The 15,033-nt window shown below is 36.6% G+C and overlaps 1 protein-coding gene across 3 annotated transcripts in view; it reads right to left on the bottom strand.

Annotated features, from left to right (window-relative positions):
* Nucleotides 1-15,033, bottom strand: part of LOC108680397 (hemolymph clottable protein) — a 35,582-nt gene that overhangs the window by 17,659 nt on the left and 2,890 nt on the right. For 2 of the 3 annotated variants that reach the window (XM_018169224.2, XM_018169209.2), the window contains exons 2-16: nt 12,623-12,697; nt 10,788-10,948; nt 10,433-10,555; nt 9,530-9,708; nt 9,101-9,383; nt 8,021-8,212; nt 7,007-7,162; nt 6,573-6,635; nt 5,481-5,647; nt 3,476-3,638; nt 2,781-2,978; nt 2,246-2,431; nt 1,851-2,068; nt 1,431-1,533; nt 10-120 (exon numbers count right to left, since the gene is read on the bottom strand). In XM_018169224.2, the coding sequence (XP_018024713.1) occupies nt 10-120; nt 1,431-1,533; nt 1,851-2,068; nt 2,246-2,431; nt 2,781-2,978; nt 3,476-3,638; nt 5,481-5,647; nt 6,573-6,635; nt 7,007-7,162; nt 8,021-8,212; nt 9,101-9,383; nt 9,530-9,708; nt 10,433-10,555; nt 10,788-10,948; nt 12,623-12,653 (2,334 nt within the window). In that variant the 5' untranslated portion in view covers nt 12,654-12,697. The remainder of the gene's footprint in view (nt 1-9; nt 121-1,430; nt 1,534-1,850; nt 2,069-2,245; nt 2,432-2,780; nt 2,979-3,475; nt 3,639-5,480; nt 5,648-6,572; nt 6,636-7,006; nt 7,163-8,020; nt 8,213-9,100; nt 9,384-9,529; nt 9,709-10,432; nt 10,556-10,787; nt 10,949-12,622; nt 12,698-15,033) is intronic. The other variant, XM_018169217.2, reaches the window with a different exon arrangement.

Raw genomic sequence — 15,033 nt, 5'->3', positions numbered from 1 at the left:
ACAACTCACCTTGCGATGGAACACCGCGCCTCCTAAAGTTTTCCTGACGTAGGCAGAAAACTCTGCTGGCAGGGGAGACGCGGGGTCTTTGATGCCCATCTGGTAGTCCAGGCTTCCAAACTGAGCAAAAATTAAATTTATTCTATTTATCTCCGAGAAAGCCATGAAAACTTTGTTAGGGAATAGTATAAATTTACTCATATTTCATAGTAGCAATTTTTAAATTTTCATTTAGAGCTTTCCATACTTTAGGTTATGCAAACATCCGGGATTCATTCATTCATGTTTTGGTTACGCGCTGGTAAGGACTAACACCTGGCACAACGCAACTGTACATACGTTTTTTACTGAATATACGTAGCGTGAACTCAGTGTTTTGTCTGAACTGAACATTTACACGGCCGTGTCAAGATACAGTGATAAGAGGTAGTCCCCAGCAACTTTGTATACTTTCAATCTATTAAAGTCAGAGAATAGGTTTATTAAAGAATTAACCCCCTTTTAACACGGGGAAATGTTACAAAACACTGATAATGATGCATACAACATAATACATACATTGCATAAATTTAAAAAGAATATTTTCTTGAATCAAGCGGTTTTTAATTTTTATGAAGTTAGAACAATGCGGGCAATTAGTTTTCGGAAATATTTTGCTTTTAATCCTTGCCGCAATGCCCACCAATTATTGCCTCAAAAAACACACACGCAGCAATTAACAGGCGAAGTTAATTTAGAAGATTTTTTGTCAATTCAAAATGAGTACACAATATTGTGAAGCGATAAATTAATTTTCTCAAAAATCGTGTAAAGAAAGGTTCATTTAAAAAAATCTTCTTATAAATTATCCGGTTACGGTACGAATGCCAGCAAATATTTTTAAGTTTCATATGTTGGATCGACGTGATACAAAAAATACATTAATTGTAGAAATACTCAAGTGTAGGAGAATTTATAATGAAACTTTCAGTAAAAGTATTAAAATTTCACACGGCACGAAATTTTTATTTTTGTACTAATTAGTGAGCCTTTCTTAGAAGGCATCACTGGACGGAAAATCATCTCGTTCCATACATATAATACATAGTAATTCTTCCATTATTTATGATCGGTTTTTAAAATCTGTTACTCCAATTTTAATCCGCTCATACACAGAGTGATGTGCTGGTGAATTATCATTGCATTGATGATACAGGGATGGAGATATCACACAACAAAAAAACGGCCTTGAATCAACGTTGACGATAAATTAGTTCCGACCAATAAAGTTTGAACGCAGTTGTTTCAATGCCAGGTGCCTGGTGGGCTATAATTCAAGTGTTTATACTTGTAAATCTTTTTTTAGTCCACAAATTATAAACTCGTTCTTCTTACTTTAATTTGAACACTTCAAATTTTTAAATTTTATTTTAATTTTTAGTTGGCAGTACCTGAGAAGAGAAGCAGTAGCGGTACCAAGACTTGAAGGCCGAGTAGCGTTCAGCCGCGCTGCTGGGCTTCGCAAGCGAGAGTGCGTGCTGCGCAAGCTGACGCCTGTGAAAAAAAAAAACCACTTACGTTACGCAAAATTTGTACGTGCCCTCGTGATTTATTAATGTGAAACCTAGACAGCGATCAAAGTTAGGCATTGACGAGAGAGCTTTTTTAGTAGATAATCTCAATTCTGAATTATGTGGAGTATATATTTTGAAATCTCCTTCAATATGTTACCTGAAAAATTGCGGGAATTAGAAAGTATGGAGGAACCTTCCACTCCAAAGAATTCACAGCACACAATGAAGAATGTACGATGTTTAGCTATGATCAATCTTTATAAATATTTAAATTGCTAGTTTACATATGTCACTCACATCCTGATGGCCTCGGGATGCTGGTATTCAGAAGTAGTCTTGATAAGCGAGTAGGTGAGTGCAGAAAGATCTCTCAGGCCAGACATTTTTGTGGCCAGCGCCAGGCGCGTCCAAGCTGCCGACGTCAGAGGCCACGAGGAGAGGAAAGCTAATGCACGCGCCCTCAGGGTCGGATGTTCGGCAGGGTTTTCGAAGATGTCCAATAATATCAAAGTGATCTGAAACAATTTGACAATTTAGTAGTGAAGTCAGCAGACTTTCATGACTGCTCTGAAATAACGGAGTTCTTCTCACATCAGCAAATCACTGCAATTGATGGTTTATAGAAACTAATCCTATCATTATCTAAAAGGTTCACTCGCTACTGCTGTTAAGAAACAGTGATTACTGATTACCTTCGTCTGATGTCGGCCACTCGGGGCGTTCCAGCTCGCCAGGGCCTCGAGGGCCAAAGCTCGAACTTGAGTGTCGCACTGCCTCCTGCCGAGGGCGTACGGCAGCAGGGCGTTGGTCGACTCAACCGTCTTCAGGTTGACCAGAGCTTTCACGTAAACCATTTGCTTCCAGAACTTGGTGGAATTCTGTAAGGCATTATAATTGTTGTTGTCATTGTTACGCAAGTTCAAAATATGAATGTTGGTGAATTAATCAACTCACCACATGTAACTAAGAAATGATGCCTATGAGCGGAGTTTGATTAACTGGTCATACTGTCGAAGTAGCATGAATTTGAAACGGAGCACAGGCGAGTGGTAACTCAGAAATATTTCCAAAACTACGAGATGATAGCTTTAATTTTGCTAATGCCTTAAAAGTATTGTTGGCAGATAAGATAAAAATGAATAACTAATATGAATTAGAATGCGTGTTACGTAAATTTGTTATAGAGCTTTAGTGTTATATTGCTATTGTATAGCATTGAGTTATTACCGAGAGTCTGTCAATGAGGGTCCTCTGTAAGATCTCAAGGATCTGGTCACGTCGGCACTGCTGTTTGGCGAAGTGAGTGAAGGAGTCGTTGCGACCGCTCGTCCCAAGGCAAAGACGATGCACCAACGAGGCGAGGTTCAACAGCGATTGAGATGTCGAGAATGGCTTGGCGTCGATGTTCTGGCTGAGAACATAATCCTGGAAGAGAGCGAAAACAATTTATGTGGTTAAATGAAAAATGCGTAACAGTGCGCAACGCATTAGCAAACACCTCCCACAAAATAAATTTTATACTAAGAACTGTCCAGGAAAAATGGCATGCAAAATTCCAATGACACTTTCAAATATTAGGAATGGAATCGAGTTAGGTTCATTCAATTTAAAATAACAAAATAACTTCATAAAATAATAGAAGGAGTAAAGAAACGAGCACGAATAATAAGTCTTAAAAATTTAGTTTTGCTAATCCATTTTGACCAATGTGGTATTACAGAACCTGCATGCAACGAAAAAATACGCTTTTCGCTTCATTCAACCATGATAGTTATCCGACTCCCTATGAAAAATATTTAATTGTGATCTGTTAAATTAACAATTTCCTATGCAACTTTCTACACTTCTAAGCCTGAACGTATAATTAATTTTCTGTATCTGAAACCCTACAATAGTCAATAATATGCCGTATTTTAGCTGACCATGACAGGCTTGAGAGCATTGGTCGTCTTAAGGTTGTTGTTGAGGGAGCCCGAGAAGACGACTTGTCTGAAGGCTGACACGCGGTTGTCCTTCAACGCCTGCAAGAAGAGCGTCACCGCAGGCTGGGTGCCCAGTTCACCGATTACACCGTAGAACAAATCACTGCACAAAAATTACTTCATTTACCTCTGATAAAATCAATTAATATAAGTGCATTTTGATGCAATAATATTATTTTTAGATGTGTAACCAAAATTAAAATTAAATTTATGTGTCCGTCTAATGTTTCCGGCAGATTTTAGCCCAAAGAATTCTCCAATAGGCACCTATGAATCGATCACTGGGAAAAATTCCTTGTCACTGATTTCATATATTACGAGAATATAACTTTTATAGTAATGGGAAGAATAATTTTATTTGGTAGCCAATTTCGAAGAAATAGTTGATTAGTTGTTTGTTTATTTTTGTTTAGCTAATAAACATGACATTGAGCTTGAGTGGCATGTGTCTACGTGAGACATTCGAGATTGAATACTTTTTGAAACCCCGATATTTATTGGTAAACTGCAACATTATTAACGTAAATAGAAAATTATATTTATTAAGAAAATTGATGCTCAACCTCGTATTGTTATCTCGGGATAAGTTATGAATTCAAGTATTCCGCTGCACAATTAGAAAATCGTATCCCAGAGGTTATTAAAAGTTGAAAGACGGTTATAAAATAAGACTTGCCAAAACAATTCGAAGCAAAACAAGTAATTGCCAGCTCGCTTATCAATGATTAACAAGTTAAAACCTGTATTATATATTAATGCGCAATGGCAGACTTGGCGACATTTCGCAACAATTTGGTAGAAATGTTAATGGCCAATTTCGTAGTAATATTAATGGGCAATTTGGTAGTAATGTTAATGGGCAGACTTACCGATGTTTGACGGGCGAAATATCTTTTTATCACACAATACACAGTGGTTATTAAATATTAATAAATACAATAGTTTTCCAAAATAATGTATGTGAATTCTTTATAGATAAATGTAAAACTCGACTCTAAATGTATCGAAAAGTCTCCCGTATATATACAAAAATATGCAATATTTCGCGACTTTTTTGGAGATGTAAGAAAGATACGTTGAAGATAATACATCGCTTGCGGGATTGCCTGATCATTGTAACAGTTGAAAGAATATCTGAATATCTAAAAAATATAACTCAGTACTCACTGCAGTGAGTGACAGAGAGCGCATTTTCTCGTCGATAAAAACGTGAAGTCACGGAAAGACGGACGGACATGACGAGCACAGTAGGACATTTTTTCCAGAAATGAGAAAATGCGCTAAAAATGCATCAAATATATTTTACGTTAAGAATTAACTTATACGTCTCGTTCGGCCTGTTACGCATCGATAAATTCCGTTTCTTTATGTTTTCAATTCCGGGAAATTTATGAAGCTCCTGTTTTGTCTCGCATATCTCGAGTCATCTCCGTACCACCCCGGGTTTCCAATAAAAGTATATAATTTTTTGTCTCGATTTTTATCACTACTCGAGATTTAGATTTTAGAATTGTCTCGTTACGAATATGAAAAATGAAAGGATGCAGATGTTTAATTGATGTTTCCCATCCCTTTATTCAAAACCAAAATTGTACCGTGAAAGTCAACCTCTGATAATATAACACGTAAATCCCTACATGCTATTATGATGTATCTTTGACGTGAGCAATAGACACGGTAATTTATTTAAAATTGTATAGTTCACAAACAAGAAAAAAAATATAACTCAGTACTCACTGCAGTGAGTGACAGAGAGCGCATTTTCTCGTCGACGAAAACTTGAGGTCACGGACAGACGGACGGACAGACGGACAGACAGACGGACAGACAGACAGACGGACATGGCGAGCACACTAGTGCATTTTTTCCATAAATGAGAAAATGCGCAAAAAAGATTTATTGTTTTATACTGATAATCTTCAAGCACTTCCTATTATTGACTCACAATTCTGCTGGTGGGATCAATGCCATTACGTTGAGCAGTTCATCAGCGGTGAAGTCGTACATGAGATACGTGGCGTAATTGAGAAGCAAAGTCGCGCGTGCAGTCGCCTCGAGTCTTCCTGTAGCCATTGCCGCTGCGACTTCGTGGATGAGACCAGCAACTCGTTGCTGGAGATTTCGGTAATAAAGATCAATAATAACATTTAAGAAGTAATACTGTCTATCATTTTAATATTATTTGTAGTATATATTGAAACATTATGAAAAAATATGTGAATGAATTTTTGGTTAGGAGGCTGGACTCTCAAAAGAGCCCCTAACCTAATGCCATCTGGGTGGAGACTCGCTGGTTAGAGTTATTCTTGGTCTGCTTATTTTTCCGATCGAAATCGCTGACTGGTATGAATATTTTTACACCAAGTTGACTAAAAATTTAAAAGCAAAGAATAGTCCACAAAAATTCATATCTTTATAGAAAACGTTTCGGAGTCCAGCTCCATCGTCAGTTCGTAGAATCTTGTTCTAATTGTGTTCTGTGCTTTCAATTGTATTAACTTGTGACTTTCTATGTATGTTCTAGATTCCACGAACTGACGATGGAGCTGGACTCCGAAACGTTTTCTATAAAGATATGAATTTTTGTGGACTGTTCTTTGCTTTTAAATTTTTAGTCAACTTGCGATTTAAGCAAATAAGTGACATTAATACTTTTTTACACCAACTATTGACTTTATGATGAGAGTTGGGCTGGCCGAGTCATACCGAACTTAATATAGTTGTCCTAGAGCCGAACTTAAAGCTTTGGGTGAATTATACTCTGGGCAGAGACCTGCAGAAAGTTTGAGCTCGGGTATGCCAATTTAGCTACCACTTTATTTAAATAGTTGAATTTAATGTTAATTCTGGCGCTAACATTCTAAATTAGCAGATTATACAATACGTACTGTCCGAAAATACAGAGGGTGTACACCGTTAATTCCAAACAATTCTAAAACTAATTGGGCTTAAGAGAAATCTAGACAAGCGTGTCATACATTCTGAAATTTATTCTTCTGCTCATACTTGGAAAATTGATGGGGTCTTTTGTACATACCTCATTCTTTTTTTGACCGGCAGCATCTACGAAAGCTCCAGTTATTTCTTGTATTGTCTTTTTCTGCAAAGACATAATTATTTTTTTAGAATACATTAAAAAAAATTAACTGTTATTATCATCGTCTTAGGTCGCAGTATCTTCACCATTTTCATCTCAGTTATTTAAGCTTGAAATGAAATGCCAGCTGCCGGAGGTATCAAAATATCAAATATGAACTGTAAAAAATGAGTACGATAGCTCAACAGGCTGCAAGCTAAGGTTGAGACTAATTTAAAGCAACAATGTCTTCATTTCAATATTATTATAATAAGAATTGTATTGCCTTGCCTAATTTTTCCTGTACAATATTATAGTACAAGTATTATTGTCATAAACAACATAGTATTATATTATTATTATATTACATCATTATAGAAGATAGTTTAGCTTACCATGCTGCCAGGACGTGCCCACTTGTAGGCAGAGACATAGTCTTCAGTGTATGGGACGGTGAGGGTGTACGTCATTTGTGTGTCTTCAACACACGTCCCGCGCGAACAGTCGGGTGGAGTCGATGGTAGAGCCTCTACAGAGACCAGCGCCAATTTCTGTTACATTTAAAATTTGATGTGAGGTACCGACTGTTTTTAATAATTGATATTCATGTAAGATAATGTAGAGAGATAGATAGAGATCATATTTGGATAAAAGCGAAAGTTAACTTATTGATAATGCAAAAATTAAATAAAAATAAATGTCCAATCAAATTTCATTTAATATGAGAGCTGAGGTCAGGGGTGCAGATCATTTCATTGAACGTGTATGAAATATCGCTATGGAACTTACATGAGGGCTCAAGTTCAAAGATGAATATGAGGTCGTGTCTCAATTAATCTGAAAATTTCTTGGGGAACTTTTGTATAAATATCGTTCAAATAGTATCAAGTTTCCGAAAGCTGCCTGCTTTCTCATAATTATTCGATTAGAGGATATGTATTCATAAATCTTTTATTCAGTCACGTTTAAATTAAAGAATATAGTATCAAATTGTTCTGCATATTGGCGTCCACATGGGCTTGAATTAAAAATTATTTGTTACGCTCTGGAAATATCACGGCTGATCGAAAAATTACTCGTATGCACGCATGCATATCAAATTATTGACATTTATGCGTATCAATTTACATTTATGCGCATAAATTGAAATGTATGCATATCAATCTACATTTATGCGTATCAATTGACATTTTTGCGTGTCAATTGACATTTATGCGTATCTATGAACATTTATGCGTATCTATGAACACTTATGCGTATCAATTACATTTATGCGTATCAATTACATTTATGCGTATCAATTTACATTCATGTGTATCAATTTACATTTATGCTTATCAATTGAAATTTATGCATATCAATCTACATTTATGCGTATCAATTTAAATTTATTATTGCTTTTCTCGCACCTGCCAGGTGACGGTCTGCAAATGTTCAGTCTCATAACCGAAGGGACTGACGACGATCGCTCCCTTGACTTTGGCTTTCTCGAGCCTCATGCCGCTGTGGTCGCCCCTGATGTAGAAAATGCCGTTGCTGCTGCGGGAGTACAGGTTCTCGCACTGATCTTCTCCCAGGTTGCAGCTGCTGCCCATCGTGTGCTGAAGTGGGGATTTTCACTTACAAAATGTTTCGAAATTGCAAACAACAAGTGTGAAATAACAAAAAGTCAGACAAGTTTTCACTCGCATCAGAGCTAAATTATAAATTATTGCTTGTTGATATGTATGAATTTTTTAGAATTTAACACATCAAATTGTTATTTAATATAAGTATGAAATACGCGATGATTTTGTTTGATATTTTCCTTACATCTGAATACTAGTCTCTCCAAATTGTATGAAAGGGTAACTGTTTGAATTTAGTACAGAATTGTCGGCGCTGAAGTTTGAATTTCGAAATATTCGAAATCGAAATTCCCAGTACTGTCTAAATTTAAAAAAGTTCATACGACTTAAATTAACTAAAAAAAACCTATGGATCAATGTGCAATTTAACATAAGAATATACTTTATCATTTTTCTTTCATTAAATTCTTTATTTTGAAACTGTCTTCGTGTGCATTTGTTCTGAGTCGTGTTATATGAGTAAGAGAATCAAAGAGTAATATGTTAAATTTAATGACTGTATTCAATTTCTAACTTTGGTCAATGCTCAAACAGGTATTGAGAAATTGCATTTGGAAAAGCCAGAGATATCAAAATACCGGAGAATTTACATGAATTCATAATATGTGGGGTGCGACCGAACTCGGTTGCGATTCGTATTCCAACGCGATTGCTAGGCAGCAGGTGCATAAGACAATTATTATATAAGACAAAGAATACTTGAAGCTGAAATAATGACATTATAATTTCGAAAAAGGCGGCGAATATACCCCTTTGTTCGTTTAATTAAATATATTAATTAATTAAATAATATTAAAGTTCGTTTATATTATATTATATAGTTCGTTTAATTAAATAATATTAAAATGCCAGCGTTTTCACCTGATGCTCCACTCGGTCGACGCATTCCTCGAGGTTGACGGACCGGACTACGCGAGTGACAGTTCGGTTAATTCTTGGCAGATCGCATCTGGTGAGGGGCGAGGTTACCGAGGTCTTAGTGGTCTTCCTACCACTGACAGAGCGAGCCTTCCTGCCTGGGGGTAATTTGGCTACTAGAGGAGCAGCGCAGGTGTTGTTCAGCTGTCGGTCTCCGGTGATGTGTTCGCGTACGAACAGCGAATATTGCGCCAATGCCACGCCGGACAGTTTGTGTTCCGTGTACCTGTGGAGTTGAAGTAGGAATTAATACATTGTAAATTAAACGCGAAAAGTTATTGTACACATTTTGGTGTGCCATTTTTTTCAGTTTCTTTCAAATAATCTTAGGAAATGAAGAAAAATTGCTCAATCTTGCAGGTCCCAACTGACGTTGTCTTGCAGGTCCCCATTACGGTTTGCTCAAAGTCGTTGTAGGCTCCAGCGCGCGTGCCGTTGTGGGTGCCGAAGAAAGTATTGCGCAGGGGAGAAATGTTGAACAAACCAACGATGCTTTTGTAGAAGTTCAGAACCCATGCCCTCTCGCCTGCGTGGTGCACGAAGTGCCCTCGCTAAAAAATGTTCATTACTTTATTAGCATTCGTATTCTAAACATATAAATTGAGAGGCATGTGAATTTCGCACTTTAATTTCCTGACCAAAAATATTCAGTACTTTATTACCTTTCGTATTCTAAACATAGAAATTGAGAGTCATGTGAATTTCGCACTTTGATTTCCTGACCAAAAATATTCAATACCTTGTTAGCTTTCGTATTCTAAACATAGAAATTGAGAGTCATGTGAATTTCGCACTTTGATTTCCTGACCAAAAATATTCAATACCTTGTTAGCTTTCGTATTCTAAACATAGAAATTGAGAGGCATGTGAATTTCACACTTTAATTTCCTGATCGAGCAATCGTTGGCAAATCAGATATCTTCAATTCGAAGCGTATTTTGTAATAAATAACCTCGGCGTTCAAATATCAAATACATTTCTCTCGGTGTGACGGTTGCTAATAATCATGAAACTTCAAGTACTTAATAAAAAATACTTCCTAAATTTGATACCGCATTTGGAAAAAGTTAGTGTGGTACGTTAGAAGTAGGTTATTCGAGGTCGAGTCCCATCTTTCTGCTATCGAAAGTAGCTGTTCAGGAAACTAAATGAATAAAAAAATGAAATTTATTATAATTCATATAATTTTGATTAAACTTGTTATGCACATCAATATGTTTCAATGTTCAGATTTAAATCCTTTAAGAGACATCTACATGATGAGAATTAACTCACTTCGTTGATACCGAAGGCATGTCGGCCCAATAGTGACGCAGGCTCTTCAAAAGCTGCGATGTATTCAGGATCAGAAGTGCATTCCCGACAGACGTGACAGTCGGAATATTCGACGTCTTCCAGCTGAGAGAGCAGCAGATAAGAAACTTTATTAGAACTGGATCATTTTGAACTGTAGTATTCAATCTGTTCAATATTCGAGTTTCTCTAAATTTGCCGTAGAATTTATCGGGAATTTTAGTTGAATTTATATTCCAACAGCGGTTCAACCTAGACATATTTTGAGAAATTCTTTCCTTCGTTTAAATTTAATTTTTCACTTCTCCTTCGAGCGAGCAATAGGACTTAAACTCACTTTAAAAGCAACGGTAGTGGCTGACGTGACGTAGACCCTGAGGTTGGCCCTGATGCTCGACTTGGCGCTCTGATGGCGGTTGATTTCTGGTATTCCAGCGGAGACTTTGGCGCGGTAGTGGTACAGGTACTGCAGCGGGTACTGCAGTCCCGCGCATGTGCCTGGCACGCAGTGGAGAATGAAAAAAGATTTTAAAGCTATAAAATAAGTGGTACAGGTACTGCAGCGGACAATGCAACCCCTCACAGATGCATGGCAGAGGGAAGAAAATGTTAAGGTTAACTTATGACTTCTAGAGACTAAAGATTTAAGAGAAAATTTTGCCTGAAATTTGCGGGGGATATGTGTTTTGTGCCAAAAAAGAACTACCTACTATGTCAATTATCAACTTCGCTTAAGCGTTTTTTTTCTATTTTCATTGCCAGTTCAGAAGCAATATTTACGTTTCTATTTCGTTATCCGTGATAAAATTTATCGGAATTATTCTATTAAAATTACTACTGCTAAAACGTACACCCGTAACAACTATGTAAATTTGAAAGAAAACCCCAGTAAATTTTGAACAAAAATGTGAGTATATTTAGAAGTTTTCCCGTTTGATACTTTAAAATAAGTTTATACTGTAAACCTTTTTTAAATTCCGCTAAAAAGTCTGTCATCGAGCCTGACGAAATCAGAGATCACTGCGTATGGCAGTCTGTATATGCACTCTCGGTCTCGTATTCACCCCGTACAAATTTCTGTCGCCACTAAGGTTAGAAATATTAACAGTACCAAGGTAGCCGATGCCTTGATAGCCGTCTGTGGTAGTCAATAATCTGCGAGTATATGTATGACCATTAATGCATTCCTATAAAGTATAAACTATAGGCGTAAACAACCATCATTCTCGGTGTAATCTTTACAATGATTTATGACAGCAATTATTTGTGGTTTTGCCAAGTTTTTTATCCGAAATATCTACTCCGAAGAAGGTGATCTTGTAATTAGATATCTTGGAATTATTACTAATTAAATAGTGAAGCTCATTCACGATGAGAAAAAGTACGTAAGTTACAAAATCCATGAACTGCAATATTAAAATATTTCGATCGTGATGTCTTTTGATGAACAGAATATATATATTTTATGTTAACGTGGCACGGTTTCAGGGAAATAGCTAGTGTAACCAATGTAAAATCGGCTGGCAATCACTCGTAAAAGTGTAGCTAAGGGACAATTAATTGCTTAATGAAAGAGTACGTAGTGAACAAGCGAAGCCTATCTGCAGGTTCATGGTGTTTGGGACGCTCTCGAATACGCTGCAATAGTAATTAATGTATTTCGGTGTCAATGGCAGTACACATTTTAAAGATACACACGAAGGACCTCAATAAAAATAAAAAAGTAAAATAGAATACCACATGATTCTTTTATACATGAGAGCAAAACTGAGAACTGTTGCGTGCGCGTTTTCCGTGAGAGCTGTCTCATGGTCCGTGAGAGCTGTCTCATGGTCCGTGAGAGTTGTCTCATGGTCCGTGAGAGTTGTCTCATGGTCCGTGAGAGCTGTTTCATGGTCCGTGAGAGCTGTTTCATGGTCCGTGAGAGCCACGTAGCGTTCAAGTAACGAATGATCAACTAGGAACGCGAAATGAATCGATAATTTTACGATTGAATTAACGTTTGCTCTATGTGCCACGTAGGCTTTGGTTAATCATTTCATTTTCAACAGCTCTTAAGCGCCTGAATGCATAATTATCGATCTTAAAAATCTTGATTGCCAGAACTGACTGGGATATTGTCTAAACATGATGCTAATGTTCAGAATAAAAATATTTCTAGATGGAACTCACCGACGAGCAGCAACAGCGTGAGCAACTTCATGATGGCAGCGAGCTGATATCACGAGTCAGCCAAATCTGAAATACCTAAATTGAATAGGTATAAAAAATTAAATAAATAAAATAAATTCATTGAACTAAATGTATTCAATGGATAAAATAAATTCAACGAATTTAATAAATTGAATAAATTAAATAAATTGTATAAATTGAATAAATTGAATAAATTAAATAAATTAAATAAATTGAATAAATTGAATGAATTGAATAGATTAAATAAATTGAATAATTTTAATAAACTGAATAAATGTAATAAATAAGCAAGGGGTGGAATTTGTAAGCAGTAATAAAAGATAAGTTAAACATGTATTGGATCGGATGACTGGAGTCCAAGGACAATACATTTGCAACTCTATCGATCTTTATCGATGGTGGCTATCGATCTTTATCATGCGAGCCACCAATCCTAGAATTTCACCAGCTGCCAGCCCAACGAATTCAGAGCAATTTTAGCACCACAGGTATTACTGAACGAGCTGCGCAAGCAACGAAAATCAATTACTAGGATTAATAATGTTGTGATAACGCTAAATGATGTTGATGGGATAGACCAAAACCTCGCTGATTAAATGGACGACAGTGTAGATGCAGCTGAGACGTACCCGATGATTGCCGTGCAAGCAAGTTCTGCCATTTGTTGTCGCATGTACGTGACACAGCATTCGAGTTCTACGAAATGTTCCAGTGGCAACTGCCAATTCAAGCACACAGGCCATTCAACCTCAGAGCTAACCAAGAAAAATTGTCAATAATAGCACAGATTTGTGTCCGGACCAATTCCCGAAGTGAGTCGGAGCAGCAGTTTTTGGGCACGATTGTAAGGCATGATTGCATGGGCCAGAATTTCCAGTCTGGCGTCGGTGGCAGGTCAGCCATCAGGCACAGCGGCTCGCTGAGTCAGCAGGTGTGGCGGCAGTCGTCGTAATAATGCGGAGGACTCGCGCCCTCCGTCACAAAATATTATTTCATTTCAATCGCTCAATGGAAACGCGTAATAAAATGAATAGGCATCGTGTTTACTTCGGTGAGATCCAAAGCTTTGCAACTGAAATTAAGTAAAAAGCTTTCGCTCTTAATGATTGAAATTTGTTCCATTTCAAATAACACAATTGAGTTAGTTGAAAATTCAACTACACCTCTAGTTGAGGCATAATACTCACATTTACTTAAATAAACTAGATACTACGATATAAATTAGATTAAATTTATGTAAACAAATACAATAAATTAAATAATTTAAATCAGTTGAAAAAAAAACAAAATAAGACATAATTGAATAAATCAGGGATATTTTTATTCTAAATTAAGTTTTCAACTTTTATTAATATTACCATGCATTGCTTGCAAATAGTCAACGAATCTCCCGTCACGGTCCTTGAAAATAAATAATATAATTTAGAATCATTTATAATGATTCGATTGTAAGATCGATCCTACGCCTTAAATGAGCTGCGTGTCGTGCGATGTGTCATGTTCGAGTCCTGTGGCATACTTCATGAGTTAGTGCTGGGATCGAAAAATTAAGTTTCAAATTCTCAGCATTTGCGAGAATATATTTTTTTCAGCTTGGACATCTTTCTATCTAAACTCTAAAGGAAGTTGAGCTACTGTATATCAGTATATGTTATATCAGGTGGGAATTTAGCGTAATTTATTCTCAGAGACATGTGTGAATGTCCGTATTGGTGATCAATTTTATAATATTCAAAGTAAGAACCTGTAATGAATAATTCGTTTCTCGTGATTTTTTGTGAAATTATACCAGAGAGTGTGGGTATTAAATTAAAATTAAATTAAATTGAAAAATTAAAATTTAATTAATTAAAATTAAATGTTTTGGGTATTAAAGTTATTAAATGCTTTTATATTAGTCTTGCCCATACAATTTGTCAGTTAATATTTTTTCACTGCCAGCGAGCAGCAAATAACAAATTTTGCGACACTAAGTTCTCTCTTTGATTCTCAATAACTATATATCTAAACAAAAACACACTGAGCCCCGATTACATAAGTCATCATTAAGTGACACACTAGGCGTGTATTGGAGATCATACATGGAAACTCAAGTACACCCCATGGCTCTCCCTCGAGTATCCGCTATAGAGGCTCCTTTGATACGGTTATTTTACCCAAAGGAATTGCGCACCGCGTATCAAAACACCAAGGCCAGTATATGAAGTCTTGGGCAGCGGTTGCCATCTCAGCTCTGAGAACCGTGGACTTGCTTGGCAACTAGTATAGAAAGAAGTTAATGAAGATATCGTTCAAGAGGAGCCTTGTCCTTGAATTTTTTATGCATCTCAAATTACTATTAATGTCGTTCATGAGTTAACTTAAGCCTTTCTTTATCACAATATTTTTGC

The sequence above is a fragment of the Hyalella azteca genome, unplaced genomic scaffold, assembly GCF_000764305.2.
Source record: "Hyalella azteca isolate HAZT.00-mixed unplaced genomic scaffold, Hazt_2.0.2 contig9281, whole genome shotgun sequence".
Lineage (NCBI taxonomy): Eukaryota > Metazoa > Arthropoda > Malacostraca > Amphipoda > Hyalellidae > Hyalella > Hyalella azteca.
Note: the sequence above shows the minus strand (reverse complement) of the source record. Positions and strands in the feature narration are given on the sequence as shown.